Genomic DNA, 16,087 nt, shown 5'->3' with positions numbered 1-16,087 from the left:
AAGCAAGGGAAATATCTACTACCTCAGGGGAAGAAAAATTGATGGCAGATGATTACTGAGGAGCAAATGCTCATGTCTTTAATGTAATCTTTCTGCAGATCTTCCACTGTGATCAGATCAACAGAGCAAGTTCTGTCTGTGATGAACCAGTCCGGAGGAGGGAAGGACATGATTGCAAAGCTGCATACATGTAAAGCAACTGATTCAGATGACATATACACCAAAGGACCCCGAAAATGAGTGAAAATTTTTGTTGAGACACAAGCTAATTTCTAGAATAACTTTTTCCTAGTCACTTGTCTTTAAAACAGGACCAAAGAATAATTCTAGTCATTCTGAGACAATTCACTTAACTTGCATTTTTGCTTAAATCTCAAATAATTGATTTTCCATTAAGAAACACTTGAAGTTTAAGAAGAGAATTAATATAGCTTTGTGGGAAGCTGGTAGTTCCAGAACAGTTTTTCATACAGCAGAAAGCTTGTGGAGGAAAAGATGCCACTCTATCTCGCTTCAATGTTAAAAGGTTAAAAGATACCTGTTTAGGACAGGCACAGTGGCTCATGCCTGTAATCCCAGCACTTTGGGAGGCTGGGGTGGGCAGATCACTTGAGGCCAGGAGTTCCCAACTAGCATGGCCAATGTGGTGAAACCACGTCTCGACTAAAAATACAAAAATTGGCCAGGTATGGTGGCTCGTGCCTGTAATCCCAGCGCTTTGGGAGGCCGAGGCGGGCAGATCACCTGAGGTTGGGAGTTTGAGACCAACCTGGTGAGATCCCATCTCTACTAAAAATACAAAAATAGCCAGGCATGGTAGGGGACACCTGTAGTCCCAGCTACTTGGGAGGCTGAGGCAGGAGAATTGCTTGAACCCAGGAGGCGGAAGTTGCAGTGAGCTGAGATCGCAACATTGTACTCCAGCCTGGGTGACAAGAGCAAAACTCTATCTCAAAAAAAAAAAAAAAAAAAATTAGCTGGGCATGGTGGTGCACGCCTGTTGGTGCACGCCTGTAGTCCCGACTACTCAGGAGGCTAAGGCAGGAGAATCGCTTGAGTCTGGGAGGTGGAGGTTGTATTGAGCCGAGATCACATCACTGTCTTTCAGCCTGGGCAACAGAGCAAGACTCTGTCTCAAATTTAAAAAAACCCAAAAAACAAAAAAGAACCTCCTCCCCCTCCAAAATAAAAGGTACCTGTTTATCCAATGTCTGTATCCCTTAATTTATCCCCAACTCTTTTCAGGGGTGTGGCCATATGACTAGTTTTAGCCAATAGATTGTAAGCAAGGTGAAAAGAGTCACCTCTAGGCTGACCCTCCCTTTCTTTTTACCTTGGTAACCATGGGGGCCATGTGTTGAGATGATGAACCCTTAAGGTGAAAGCAGCCTGAATCACTGTCTTCAAGGACAAGCACTGTGTAGAGAGTTGACTGATTGGTATTAGATGTGATGCAAACAAGAAATACCTTGGTTCTGTTAAGCCACTGAGATCTACAGGGTTTATTTCTTATGGTGGCAAAACCTCCATTATCCTGACTAATCCAGGATCTTAGAGGACATCTAGTCCTACTTCACTTCTGTCATAAGGATGCTTCCTATAGCATCTCTGAGAAATGGTTCAAATACTTGTTGATCACCTCAGAAACAACAGCAAATAACAGTAGCAAGCAATTATATAATGCTTACTAATACTTGTCTCCAGACACAAAGTTAAATATTTTATACAGATTAATTTACCTACTTCTCACAAAAACCTTGGCTAATAAATATTATTTTCTCACTTCATAACTGGATGAATTGAAGTACAGAGAAGTTGAGTAACTTGCTCAGGGTTGAATAGATAAGTCACTTGTCTAAGGCCACACATGAGTGAATAGTATCACAGGAACAGATCCAGGCAGCTACCTTCAGTCTCATAACATAAGGGCTTCCTAGACTGGACTGTCGTTTTCTTTTCACAAAGACCAATCAACAAGATGCAGAGTCATAACACCGAAAAGGCAAGCCTGGAAGGGATCCTAGAGATCAGCCAATCACTGCATTTCATACGGAGGAAAAAATATCCTCCTGCAGGCCTTTACCCTGCTTTAGTGAAAAAGAAAAAGTCCTGTCTTTCAAAGAAGTGTCTTGGGGAGCACTAGGGCTCAGTAGAAGGGCCCCAGGGGGTATCAGTATGGGGGTAAGTGAAGACACTACTTTAACTAGATCAGCCTTGTTCTTATCTGTTTTATACAGTAGGCTTCTGGTAAAATTTGTGTGTGAATATTCTGCTGCTTTAATAATATTGAAAACCGATGGAGTGCCCCATACTTCTATTGAAATAGTAGGCTTGAAGGTTTGCATTAAACAATGTAGGACTTCAGGTCAGCTGGGAGGTGGGGTGAAGCACATGGATACTACAGTCCAGTGGCCAGGATAAATTGCTACTTCCATAAATGTGCTCACCAGTTTGCCTGGCAGCAAGAACTGCCTTATTCAGCACTGTATCCCCTCTGATGTGTGAAATGCGGTAGAATCTCTATAAACCATCTCTGCAAGATGGAGAGAGAGTTCCAAGAGGCTTTTATGAAACAATTTTTCAAAAAGAGGATTAATTTGGGTTGAGCAAACTAGCACAGTTTAGCTCTGGTCCCACTGGCAAAGAAATGGCTGGAAGGTTATTGTGTGTGTTTTGTCTATATATCCTCATGGCCAGTGGTGGCCTTCTACTGCGCAACCTCTGGCTATAAAAAATAAAAGGATTGAAAAATCGGATATTAAATTGGCTACTTTGGTCTTAGGGAAACACAAATGACAGCCCCAAGCAAGCACAGGCAAACATGTGCATGCACACGCGCACACACAGAATATTTGCTTCATTTCAACATAATTGATCACACAAAATTATCTAAATTTGCTGTTCACAATGAGGTAAATTAGAAAGTTTTCTTTGCTTTAACAAAGGGTTTTTGTGTGGTGTGCTAACAGCAGTTTTTGTGCATTTATCACATGGCTTGATTTACAAATAGGATTCTATAAGATGAAGGTGTGTATTTGAGAAGCAGGGAGATTAATGAGGCAGAAGGGAGACAGAGAGGTCCAGGAGCTGTGCTCTCTGCAGATCCTCTTACCTTGAGTGGTCCCATCCAGTCCCATGATAAGTTTTAGTGATCTGATGATTTGCTCTGCTATCGGTGGGCTCATGGATGAAGCATAAACAGCACTATGCGAGTGAACCCGTAAATAATCCACGAGGTCCTTAAATAAAGAGGGGAAACCCAAAAAGAAGGCAAATAAATCTCAACACTGGTGGTGGGAATTACATCTAGTCCCATCCCCATCCTCATAGCAAAAGACATTTGATCTCATGCTCAAAAGATGAATGGGGTCCAACTTTCAATGGTTTTCATCAAACTATTTATTTTTTGTATTTCCTTCATAGTCTCTCCCTCAAAAACCTAGAATCTACACCAAGCAGGATGCTGCAGGTTTGGAGTTGAACTTTAAGGCAAAACCAGATGTGTGAAGAAAAAATGATTCCTGAAGCGTTTGTTGAGTACCTACTATGTGTGAGCACTGACTTTGTGTTCAGTGCCTAAAGAATACAGGATGTGGTCCTTGCCCTTGAGAATATTACATATGATTGTGCCCATGAACAAGCATGGTAGAATAAGTCACAGTCCATGCAAACTAGGACATGCAACAGGGCTGCAAGATGCAGAGGAAAGAGAGAGGGTCCTTCTAGCTAAAGTAGATAGAGAAGGTTCCAATGAGGAGATATGATTAAACCTTGAAGAATGAAGATAATTAAGGAGGAAAAGAAAACGTGGAGGGAGGGTGGCAGAAGAGAGAAGTTGAACAAAGGAACAGAAGCAAGAAAGCAGAAGGCATGTATAGTAGAGTGTTTACAAAAAAATAGCTGTAATTCTCTCATTGTCTGTACCCATGCATCTTTGCAATCCAACTTTGCAGCTCCTTCCATCAAAAGGCGGATTAATCTGGGCTGGCCTTGTGATTTTCTTTGTTCAGTAGTATATGGCAGAGGTGATGGTGTGGTGGTTCTGGGTCTATGCCTCAAAATGCCTTGAGTGCTTTTGTCCTCTCAGAACTCTCTCCAGCTGCTATGTGAATAAGCCTGAGCTAGCTTGCTGGAGGATGATAGCCATGTGGAATAGAGAAGGACCATTCCAGCTGAAGCTACCCCAGGCCAAGCAGTGTCCTACTGACTCAACAATGGACTGTTGTACAGAAGTAAGCCCAGATGAGACCAAAGGAACTCCTCAGCTGAGCCCAGCCCACATTGTTGATGGACAGAATTGTAAGCTAAATAAATGGTGGTGTTTTTAGACACCAAATTTGGGAGTGCTTCGTTACACAGCAAAAACGAATGGAGGCAGCATGTTTGGAGGACAGCAAACGACAGTTTGAGTAGAGGCTTGTGGGAAATTAAACCAGAATATTAGGACCAGATAAACTCTGGTTATGCCTTTGGCAACAGAAAACTACTGGAATTTTGTGTATTTTGTGTAACACTCTTTGGAATGCTGAGCCACTCCAGAATGCTGGTCTTCAGTGGTAGGAGCCATTTTTCACCTATATGCCTGACTCCTGAGGCCAAATATAAGGTCCCAAGTAAGCTTGCTGAAAGCGCTAAGAAGCTCCAGTAATCTAATGCTGCAGTGGTGAGGGCCTCAGAGCTGGCATCTGCAGGTGCTCAGTTGGATTGCAGAGACCCTCCATCAGCCCACCTACAGTGTCTCATGGCCTGGGACTCTCAAAGTGTCCTGCAGAAAAGCTAATGGGCTGATGACAGGCCTCTGCATTAGCAGTGGGGTCTTTAAAGGATCAGGTGCCTTCTCTTTAGAATAATGGCACAGCTCAGAATCTCACTTAGGCAGGTGTCTTCGCTATGTCTTCCTTCCTCATGAAGGTGATTTGGAAAGAGCTCTTGGGAATCGAGATCCTCTGCTTTGGGGTAGGTTCATGTCCTCCTCACCCTCCTTCATTAGTTACATTCATTCCCACTTCCGAGCCTGGGCCTGGTCCCTGCCCATCACTTTTCCATCTCTCTTAGGTATGTGTGGGCATTGTTGCTCAGCATTTTCAACATTCACAGTTTCTCTTCCTCAGCACAGTGTGTGGCCTGCCTTACAGTGGTCGGTGAAGGTTAAATTAATGATGTGATGACTTTACCTGGTGCATGAGGGGAACCAGGGGATCTATTCTGTTCTTCCTGCTGTCTTCAATATGTCTTTCATTCGGAATCCCCCCTTTTACCCGTCATTCTTCTATGACTTCCTTTTTCCATCTTCTCCTTCACTTCAAACTATTCCTTTTGTTTTTTTGTTTCTTCCTTTCCTTCTAGCTTCCTTCCTTCCCCTTCCCTTCTACTCTAGTTCTCTCTCTCTTTCTCTCTTTTCATTTCAAATTCTTTATTTAAATCTGTTTCTTCTCTGTATTTCAAAGTATTTCCTTCCTTCTTTCCTTCCTTCCTTCCTTCCTTCCTCCCTCCCTTCTTCCCTTCCTCCCTTCCTTCCTTCCTTCTTTCCTCTTTTCTTCTCCCCCTCCCCCCTTCCATCTTTCCTTCCAGCAAGTATATACCAATAACTTTCACTGTCCTAGACGTGTGTGGGAGTCCAGGAGGGGAGGGAGGATAGAAAGGGACCATAAGGCTAGGTCCTGGCGTCCATTATCCATTTATATAAATGAAATTAAGTTTCTGCCGATTCTTTTATTTGGTGAGCCTCATGAAAAAAGCTGGGTGGGTTTTCCCCATATCCGAAGAGTATGTGCATGATGCTGGCCTGACTGAATTTATCAGCCAAGGGTATCCGGAAAATTCACTTTTGAGTATCTGAGGCACCTCAAAGAGACAGCAGCAGTCATTTGCCAGAGTAGCCACAGCCAGGGCTGTCCTTCACAGTGCCATGTTCCGTGCTCCTGGGGGGCAGCAGCAGGGATTGCCTTTCTCTATTGAGAGTGAATATCTCCCTACAGGATGCAGGGGAAGCCAACAAGGAGAGGGTGGGTGGGTCCTGGGAATTGGATGATGGAGGCTTATGTGGACCTGTGTCAGGAACAAGGTGTTTCAAGGGTGTGATCTGGCCATGAGGGATGGGGAGATTTGGATAGATGCAGAGGAGCAAAAAGGCATGGGCCTGTCCTAAAATTAGGAGTAAGGATGGCATCTTATGGGCATAGAATGGAGGTGTCAGTTGGGAAGAGAGGGAGAAGCCAGTGCTTCTGAGACAAGGGGATGAGGAGCTGTCCCCTTGGAGGGAATATAACCCAGGAGTTACAGTGCAGCCTCTGGTGACCAATAGCTTAGATTCAAATCCTGGCTTTGCCACTTACTGCTGTGTGACCATGGGCCAGTTACTAAATCTCTCTGTGCCTTAGTTGGCTTCTCTGAAAAATGAGATCATAGTAATACCTACCTTGGAGTTTATGAGGATGAAATGGGTGAATACATATATGAGATGCTTAGAAAAGCATCTGGTACACAGTGAAACAGTGAATACCTGATGCAGTTGGTGACTTTTTTTTTAGACAGAGTCTTGCTCTGTCAGCCAGGCTGGAGTGCAGTGGCATGACCTTGGCTCACTGTAACCTTCGTCTCCTGGGCTCCAGCAATTCTCCTGCTTCAGCCTCCCAAGTAGCTGGGAATACAGGCGTGTGCCACCACTCCTGGCTAATTTTTGTATTTTTAGTAGACATGGGGTTTCACCATGTTGTCCAGGCTGGTCTCGAACTCCTGATCTCTGGTAATCCACCGGCCTTGGCCTCCCAAAGTGCTGTGATTACAGGCATGGGCCACCATGCCTGGCCAATTATTGTTAATCAATGGCCAATTGAAAGATTCTTAGAACTGGGAGCATGGGGCGGGAGGAGGGGACCAAAATATAAAAGCTTCTTGGAGTGTCTCTGTTTCAACTCTCTCATTTTGCACAGGGTTACATTCTAAGGTTGTGTGACTACACATTGGTAGACCCATACCTCAAACCAAGGATTTTCAGCCTAGCTCTTCCTCCATCCTTATGGGGAGGGGTGGCAGTAGGAGTGAAAAGAAAGGAAAAGAGAGACATTTTCAATAAGGGAGTACCCAGGCTTGTGACAGGTTGAATAACCCTGAAGAGATAATAAGGCTAGAAGCTAACAGCATAGCTGATATTCCCTGGTGGCCTGAGGTTCCATTTTAAGAACTTCGTATGCATTAACACATTTAAACTTCACAATAACTCTTTGAGGTAGGTACTGTTTTAATTCTCATTTTATAGACAGAACAACTGAATCACAGAGAAGTTTACACAATTATTCCCAAAAGGTGGTAGAACAAGGATTTGGACCTAAAGAAGCTGGCTCTAGAGCCCCACCCTTAGGCCACACTCCAGAGTTCTCCCCAGAAGAGTAAGCTTGGTGTGGTGTGAGGGGGTCCAGGAGAGCACAGACCCCAATTCCACTCTCCTTACCCTGCGGTGCTTTCCCTAACCCAGAGACTGTTCCTCTTTTTGGAGCGGGTGGGGAGAGTTCCTGATCTACTCATCCATATGGTACTAAATCGCAGATTGAGTCACATTGGTCTCCAAATGTTTCGTGTCTATCTCTCTTGTTTCTCCAAAAGGGACTGAAACTTCCTTGAGAGCAGGGATGGAGCTTTACACTTCTTTTAAAATCCATAGTGGTGGATACCTAGTAGTGGCCTGCTAAATAATGACCGTCTATTGGAAAACAGAGGGGTTTTAGAGATGGAGGAAAGATGGCCAGGGGCCTCAAAGCATATAGGGTATTACTCAACTGCATTCTTAGGGACAAGTATAGCAATTGTCTCTTAGCTTGGGGGTCATCACTGACAAAGATCAGACAAGGAAACAAGACAAAACTCCCTTTGATCTTGAAAAGGGCTCTTCCCAATGTCCCCAACCCTAATTCACAGATTGAGACATTTTTTAAAGCCAAGATCATGAGCCTTCTTAGTTTGAATAAATACCTCATTGGTGCAGCATTGGTTCCTTTTAATGTTAAGACTATCTTGCCCAAAATTTTATTTTTTTTGGACTGAGTTTGCTTTCTCTCAGGGTCTGAGTTTCTGGATGGAAGTTTATTTGCTTGTGTGGTTCAAAAAATAGGGCTCTTTGAGTAACTTCTGGAGAGCGACAGGGAGAGCCTTGATTCCTGGCCACTAATTCCCCCTCTTGTTCCCCCATTGGGTGCTATGAGCTATGAGTTAAGAGGTGGCTTTGGTCTTTTGCAAGGCGAGTCTGGGTTGTGTCTTCTTCAGGGTGGGTTAGAGGTCTCCTCATATCGAGGTTTCCACATCCATTTGGAAGTTCAAAACCCTGATTGTTTTCTCTACACGTAGGCCTGAAGTTCAAGGGCAAGGGTGGCCTTTTGGGAGGAAATCAGACAGGAGACTCTTAGAATAAACATCTTAGAGCTCACTCCCTGACCCCTGCTTACTTCAAAGGGATGTTGAATACAGCCAGGACCTAGCGTGCAGGGCAGAGCTCACTTTTTAGAGTGACTCAGCTTTGGCTGGCATGCAGGCTTCTGGGGCTAATGCTCACCCCAAATTTGTCCGCCCTGTCCCAGTTCCCTTCTCCAGAATTCCAGCCCTGCAACCTGTCAGTTACAAGGGCTACCATCGCTTCATTCATTTTCAAGTCTCTGGTCAGCCTGTGGAGGCTGTGGGAGCCAGTGTTCAGCACCAGGCATGCAAGTGGACTCAAGATCCTTGCCTGGGGAAAGGTTTGGGGTCCTCGGCGTTGACCACATTTCCCAGCAACAGGATCAATACAAATGTAAAAGAATAAAAATAAGAAACCTAGTCCCATCAGCTTAGTCTTTCCTTCAAAGAAGCCATTCATGGCATGGAGCTCTGACAGGTGGAGAGAAGTAGTGATCTGGAATTTCATCAGGAAGGTCTTGAAAGGACAAACTCCTCCAAGTTAGGCTGTTCACTGCGCATCTATAGCGGCTCCAAACTCAAAGTGAGCAAAACAGCAAAACTCTGCCGGCTCTGGACAGACTGTTAGCAGTTTCCTTGGGGTGGAAAGTGGGGATCACAGCCTGGCAGCAACCTCCAATTAGCAGAGGGGAATTTGTAGGACACTTTGTGAGGAAAAGGCTCTGAGATAAAAACAAAACCTCTGTTTCCTCTGGTAGTATCATCATACTAAACCATTTTTTTTTCTCCTTGTTTCCAAATATGTTTCATTACATGTCTCATCTGGTTGCTAATATATAAAGCTCTGACCTTGACCCATTCCATAAAGATTTCCAGAACCTCCTAGACACTGTTATTGGGAATGCAGCCCCTCTCTACCAATATTAACATCATTTAAAAAGAGAGTTAAGAGCCAGATGTTTTTATCTTTTTTTCTAGATTTTTGGAGCTAACTATTTTCAAATTTCAGGGTTTACTGAGAACCCTATGAGAACAGTGAAACTGAAATTATATACAGTTTCAGAAAAACAGCAAGTCTGAATGTGTGTACTTTAACTTTTTTTATGTTCAATTTTGTTGCTTTTGTATACATTGGTTTAGAATCCTAGCTATTTTGCAATAGTCCCCAAATTTGAGATATACAGCAAAGTATCTGGGAGATTATTCATCTATCAACTATCTCTCTACCTATCTATCTGTCTTACAGTACAGTTATCAGAGTTTGAAAACTGTACTCTAATTATTTAAACATACTGGTAGAAGTAGTTTTTTCAGACAAAAATCTTTAGTATTTGCCCAATCCTAATTTAAAGCATAATTTAAACAGACTCAAAGTAAAAATTCTTCACAAAATTATCTAAAGGTCATAGGAATAAAATATATGTTTGACTTGAAATTATACATAATGAAAATTAACATAATTAAAAAGAATTAAAGGTACAAAGGAACAGATACATAAGTTCCATTAAATCATGGGCTCATTAAGCCCAAAGGAAACCAGTTTACCCAGGTTTATCACAGTCTGACCAAAATCATTCCACACAGGTGTGTATCTGACTGATTTTTAAGTCATCAGGGATACATGCATTTTCTCAAGTGCCCTCCTGCTCACCGCCCAGGTCTTGGAAACAGCCCCTATGTTTTCAAGGTTTTGCATCTTGCTGTCTTAGGGCAGTAGATCTCAGCGTAGGCTAACGAATCTCTGCCAGACACGCTCTAATTCTTGCTGCCATCTAGTGGTAAATTTAGACACTGCAGTGTAACGTGAAGGGAAGAGAAGACAGAGAAAGGTGAGGAGGAAAAAGGAGGGGGTGGGGAGGAAAAAGGAGGGAGAGGAGAGGGAATGAACAATGCGACCCTCTGTATCCAAATATGCATAAAATGAGCATTTTAAAAGATAAGAAAATGAACAGATGTACATACTTTTTCTGCATCCCGATTAATGTAAATAATGGTAATTTTCACAATTGCTCAGTATCTATGCCAAATGAATAGAAATTGTGTGGACAAGAACGCCTACATCTTAAAAATGCTCTAGCTGACATCAGAATGGAGAGCATGAGAGAGAATCATGGTGAACTGGTCTTTACTTCTGCTAGTCGCAAGCCTTTGTTTAAAGTGGGTATCAAATGAAGCTACTCTGGGGGAAAAATGTGACATCCACCAAATTTGACAACATTTCAAGAATTGGCTTGCTTCGGTTTATTCAGGTGCCTTTGGTTCAGGAAGTAGAGTTATGCTTCATTAAAAATTTTGTAGTTCAGAACTGCTGCTAAAGTAATCACAAAACCACAAGCTCACAGAGCAATGTAGCCAGGATCAGGGAGCTCCTAAATTTGAGACCCTCTGATCCTACTGCTTCGACAGTCTAGGAAGGGAACATTTAACCTTTCACCAGATTTAGCTGAATGTTGTGAGATCCTGGGCATTCCCGATGGTTTTAGCATTACCCAGCTGATTCCCACAGGCCAGTGAAGAAGGGATGAAAAACAATGTTTTGAGCCCGAAAGAAAGCAGTGCTTATTAAAGGGTAAAGGCCACTTAAAACTCTGAACATTTTAAGCATCTGTGCATTTCATGGCAGAGCCAGTGGCCAGAATTAAATCTGTTGTTTTAAAACATGAGCTTTCAACGAGAGGACTGTTTTCTGCTGCACTTCTTGGTTTGTCTAACTGGTTTACCAGAAGTCTGAACCCTTGTTCCTGTTCATCACAATAGGTAAGAAAGTGGGGATTTTTGTTGGTACCACTTGCATGCACTGGTTTCGGGCCTGGTGTGACATCCTAGGCTGAGCCAACATCACTGTCACACTGGCTCTTTGGGACAGGTGTAGGTTTGTCTGAGATAGGTGTCAGAATTTGGACAAGGCTGTCCTCTCATTGGTTGGATAACTGGCTCCTTTATCTCTCAAACCCGGGTTTGAATATTGGATTTTCTTTGTCCCTTTCCTTTCCCTCCTTTTAAATTTCTCTCAAATATTTATTGTTTTCTTTTCACAAACCTCTTGGTGATATTGGCACTAGAATGACAGGGCCAACACTCACTTAGCAGTCTAATCCCAGCAGATCAGAATTTTTAAGGCATATTGATAAGATACTAGAGAATGGCAGGATTTGACCTATGGTTTATGCAGCATTATGGAAAGAATTTTTTTGCAGAGAAAATTTCTTAAAAGTACATTCCTGCCACAAAACCCACAACTTGTAGCATAAGGTCAGCCTCTCTAATAACTAACATTACCTACTGTTGCTATTACCTTCTTTGTGTTTTTTAATGCTTATAGTTTTCAGAACATCCCTTATCACTTCTGGCTTGGTATACATTATTCTCTCTGTGTGTTAAATATGGCCCCCCATTATTGGTCTACCAGATGGACATTCATTCTAAACCATGTCCTACATACTACTTAACAGAGTTAATTATTCCTCTCCCTGGTACTTTGCATCTTATGTACACGGCCAGTGTTGCCATTTCATTATAGTGTGATCACTCATCACATGCTCCTCTTCACTATTTGAGGGAGAGCTCCTCGACATTCTGGGCCTTATCTGGCTGTGAACCCACTGTAGCCAGGCTGGAGTGATCAGCTGAGGTGTGGTGAACTGGACTGAAGCTTTCATGAAATTCAGAGAAGCCCTACACATGGCATCCCCAGGGCATTCAGGTTTTAAACAGACACAAGCAGTCCCTCTCTTACCTTCCTTCCAGCTATGTAACCTCCTGAAGCTCCAAAGCTTTTGGTGAATGTGCCCATGAGCACATCAACTTCGTGAGGGTCTAGTCCAAAGAACTCCGTGACACCCCGGCCGGTTGGGCCCACGGCCCCAATACTGTGAGCTTCATCTATGTAGAGGTAAGCCTTGTATTTCTTCTTTAGAGCTATGATCTGGGGCAGATGCACGATGGAACCTTCCATGCTAGGGCAGAAGGAGAAATGCTCATAACTAACAAATACTCTCCTGGGAAGCTCTGTCAGTTTCCCCATCAATACATCCTAGACAGTCTTCCCTGACACACGCCATTCCTTTGTTCTGAAGGCATGTTTTATTTGGCTGAGACAACCCTCTCAATCTTGTGAGGCCACTTGGGCATTTCTATGCTACTTGGATAAAATAATTTACTTTCAATGGATTTAAGTGCTTTCGGTTTCAGCTAATTCCCAAGCAAACCATCAGCTCACTGCATTATTGATCCAATTTATTTGTAAAGCTGAATAGTGTAACTAGACTGACCATTTTGGATTCTAGATATTCCGCTAGAATTGATTAAATTATCCTATAGTCATTCCCTTTATCAGCCTGACATTGCCTTTTTGGCCAGGTCTGTTTGACTTAAATTCGGGCTTGAATTGCCATAGATTAAAAGAGGGAATTAAAAAGACACAGAACTTTATTTAAGACATCATAGTGTTAATTAAAGTACAATAGGAAGTCTTTAAGACCTCTTGTTCAATACCCACTTCAAGTCAAAGACTAAGGTGTCTCCTCTTTCTGTTCCTTCAGGGCAGAGGAACAGAAAGTTGAGTGAACATCAGAATCCTCTGAAGCATTTGTTAAAACACAGATTGCTAGACTCCTACCCCAGAGTTTCTGATTCAGTCGGTATTGGATGGGCTGAGAATGTGCATTTTTGCCAAGCTCCCAGGAGATGCTGCCACCAGTGGTTGGGGACCACACATAGAGGGCCACTGCTGTAGATGAACTCTTTTGTTTTAGCCCTAAGTGTTTTATTTTTCATGATATTGTAAGTTGCAAAAGCACTTCAAGTCCTGTGATCTGGGGCAGATGCACGATAGAACCTTCCATGCTAGGGCAGAGACAGAAATGCTCTAAATTAACAAAGATCCTCCTGGGAAGCTTTGGTACGTCCTCTGGCACAAAGGGAAAAAAACGTAGTCTATGAATAGATAAAATTAAAATTTCTATTACATGGCGCCTCTGGAACTCAATGGATTAAAAAAATCTGACGGTAATCAGTTCTCAGAACACTTTGCAAGCTGTGTCTATGTTGCACACAGTTTTGACTGCATTGACAGGCAAGTTGTACGAAAACACACAGACACACTCACCACACAAAGGAACTTGTCAAACAATTCAAACAACCGTTTAGGTTAGTTCAAGAGCTAATTCATTGAATCAAACAGAGTTGAACTTCTCCTTTTTCCCCTAATTATTTATTAGATTAAATTTAATGTATTAAAAAATAAGCTTAAGTGTTAAGTCGATTCAGTCAAAACAGTCCAGCTGGCTGTGTGCACAGTTACCCAGACCAACGGGTGTTGGTTTGGAGAGAGGATATGATCACCGGGTGCAGCATTTGTGTGTTCCACAAGATAGTTTTGGATGGCCGAGTTCAGATTTTAATGAAATAAAGGCCAAATAGAGTTGTCTTTTCTTATGTAAGTTTGTGAGTTAATTCCAACATGTTCTTAAATTAATTGTTTGTCAAAATTGTTTCCCTCGAGGGGAAGACAGTCTGGCCATCTGGCTGCCTAAGCTTACTAACTGTGAACTTGGGCAATTTGCATGATGTTCTCTGCTTTAGTTTCCTCATATGCAATACAAACAGGATGATGGGCCCCTCTTCACAGGGTCTTTATAAAAATCACTTGAAATCATGCTTGTAAACTACCTGATCCATGATGGGCATTTAGTGAATCGTTACGGTCCTCAGGAGGAGGAGCTTAGGAGGAAATAGTTGCAACCAGTCCTAACTTGGGAAACTGGGAGCCCTTGACAATGTTCTGTGTTGAATCTTATAGAAGCGAGGCATGTGGGTGTCATGCTGGATGTCATACATAATAAATGGCTGCAGGTCCTCAGAAATCTAAAATTTTCTTCTCTTTAAAATGTTATAAGTTGGTAACACAAATATGCCAAAAAACCTGACATGCCACAAATAGCCATTTTTTTGTTCTGGAACTGAATTTGACAGAAGCCAAAGTTAATGGCCCACAGTGTTTGTAGACACTGCGGGCAGCTAATTAACCATCCTTCCATGGGGCTGGTCTAGCTGATGTTAGGAGCCTGCCCACCTGGTTTATATTTCTTCCTCTAAGATTAATGACTCTACAATACTGCTGACTTCTGGAGTTAATGCAGGGCACACATAGAGTCCTAGGGAGAGCTCAGCTTTTATAGAGTTATATTCACCCACACTAAGTTTTCATTTTCACAATGTGATCAAATTTGAATTGAGCCTTTTCCCATAGTGGGATATTGAGTCTAGAGCATGCATAAAAAGGCTATCTATGTTATTCCCATGAATTGCTGTCAAAAAACAGTGCCAAAAATGATACAGAAAACAAGAACAGCATTTTATTCTTTCTTCCTGAATGGAAGGTTGTGTTTTTCTTTTGACTTCAATGGAAGAAAAACAACTAAAACACAACTGTAGGTAAAGATAATTCCACGAGTTAATTTGAAGCTCTGTGCAGGGACTTGAATTATTCTTAAACCAGCAAGCCAGTGAATAATTCCTTTATATCTTTTCTATTACATAATGTATTAGCTAAGTGACAAGCCTCCTTTTTGAAATCTCCCTCTCACCACTTTTCCCTCCACATATAAACCGTATTAGCCACTGGCAGATGGAGAATTAAACCACTGGCTAGCTAACTCACATGGTGGAAAAATCTCCTTGGTGGGCCCAAAGTATAACTCAAAACAAGAAAGCAAGGTGGAAAGAGAGAAAAAGAAAGTTAAGATCAATTAAAAATAAAGTAATGAATGTTTTCTTATTCTTTTCTTTATTTGTTTAAACCATAGAGATACAGGTGAGAGTTTACCACTGAAGTTCTCAATCCTTAAATTTACATTATTTTGAGCATAGGAGAATAGCTTACATTCTTAGAGTAAATGGTATTCTGAGGCTACAGCATATGTACATATGTTTAGATATGTATTTGTTTTGGAAGAGCTGACTATTATTCCTTGATTAATTTTATTTTGAAAGTTAGTGCTCCAGCTATGCTAGTTTATGTCTCAGGTTATTTGGGACACCACACCTCAAGGACATTTTTGAATAATTTTGAGATTCTCAACCACTATGAGTTGATAAGGGATCTAGACTTCCCAGAGACATGAAATTAGAAAATGTGATTTTAAAACAATACTTAATGAAAACATACAGATCAGAACACTGAAATAATACTATTTTAGTTTTAAACCCAAAATCATGCATTCATGAAACTTTGGATTTCAAGTTTCAATGCCCCTGTATTACAGATGAAGAAACTGAGGCCTAGATAGGTTAATGGTAAAGGTCAAATAGGTGATCTTGCATTTTCCATGTTTACTTCATTGGATGTGGACACATGGGCTGACTCGTCTATTTACATTGAGCCTTTGTCCCATCAGGGCCACCTGGTTTTAATCCCAGCTCTGCCTCATCTCAGTTATCTGTCCTGGGGCAAGTTATCTAAGCCTCTGAGCCTCAATTTCTTCCTATTCACAATAACTTCAGGAATACTTGGAGGCTTACTCAAGGTTGCACATGGGAAATGTTTAGCAAGGAGTAGACACATGGTCAGTGTGAGTTTCTTTCTCTAACATCCGCTTTCTGGATGGAAGAAGAGCAAACAGCCTTGCAACATAGATGACTTATTGTTTTCTGAGTTGCAACTTCTTAGACTGAAAATCAATGTGACAATAAAGACAGCCAC

At 42.1% G+C, this 16,087-nt stretch overlaps 1 protein-coding gene and 1 long non-coding RNA gene across 10 annotated transcripts in view; one reads left to right on the top strand and one right to left on the bottom strand.

Annotated features, from left to right (window-relative positions):
- The window catches only part of LOC129052182 (uncharacterized), a 29,718-nt gene extending 28,236 nt beyond the window's left edge, over window positions 1-1,482 (top strand). The window contains exon 5 of the long non-coding RNA XR_008517071.2: window positions 99-1,482. This is a non-coding gene — a long non-coding RNA (uncharacterized LOC129052182). The remainder of the gene's footprint in view (window positions 1-98) is intronic.
- SPTLC3 (serine palmitoyltransferase long chain base subunit 3) overlaps window positions 1-16,087 on the bottom strand; it is a 247,582-nt gene that overhangs the window by 45,701 nt on the left and 185,794 nt on the right. For all 9 annotated transcript variants that reach the window (XM_054542014.2, XM_054542016.2, XM_054542021.2 and 6 more), the window contains 2 exons: window positions 12,122-12,341; window positions 3,113-3,239 (listed from right to left, as the gene is read on the bottom strand). In XM_054542014.2, coding sequence (XP_054397989.1) covers window positions 3,113-3,239; window positions 12,122-12,341 — 347 coding nt within the window. The remainder of the gene's footprint in view (window positions 1-3,112; window positions 3,240-12,121; window positions 12,342-16,087) is intronic.

Source organism: Pongo abelii, chromosome 21, assembly GCF_028885655.2.
Source record: "Pongo abelii isolate AG06213 chromosome 21, NHGRI_mPonAbe1-v2.0_pri, whole genome shotgun sequence".
Taxonomy (NCBI): domain Eukaryota; kingdom Metazoa; phylum Chordata; class Mammalia; order Primates; family Hominidae; genus Pongo; species Pongo abelii.
This window is presented reverse-complemented; position numbering and strand designations above follow the sequence as displayed.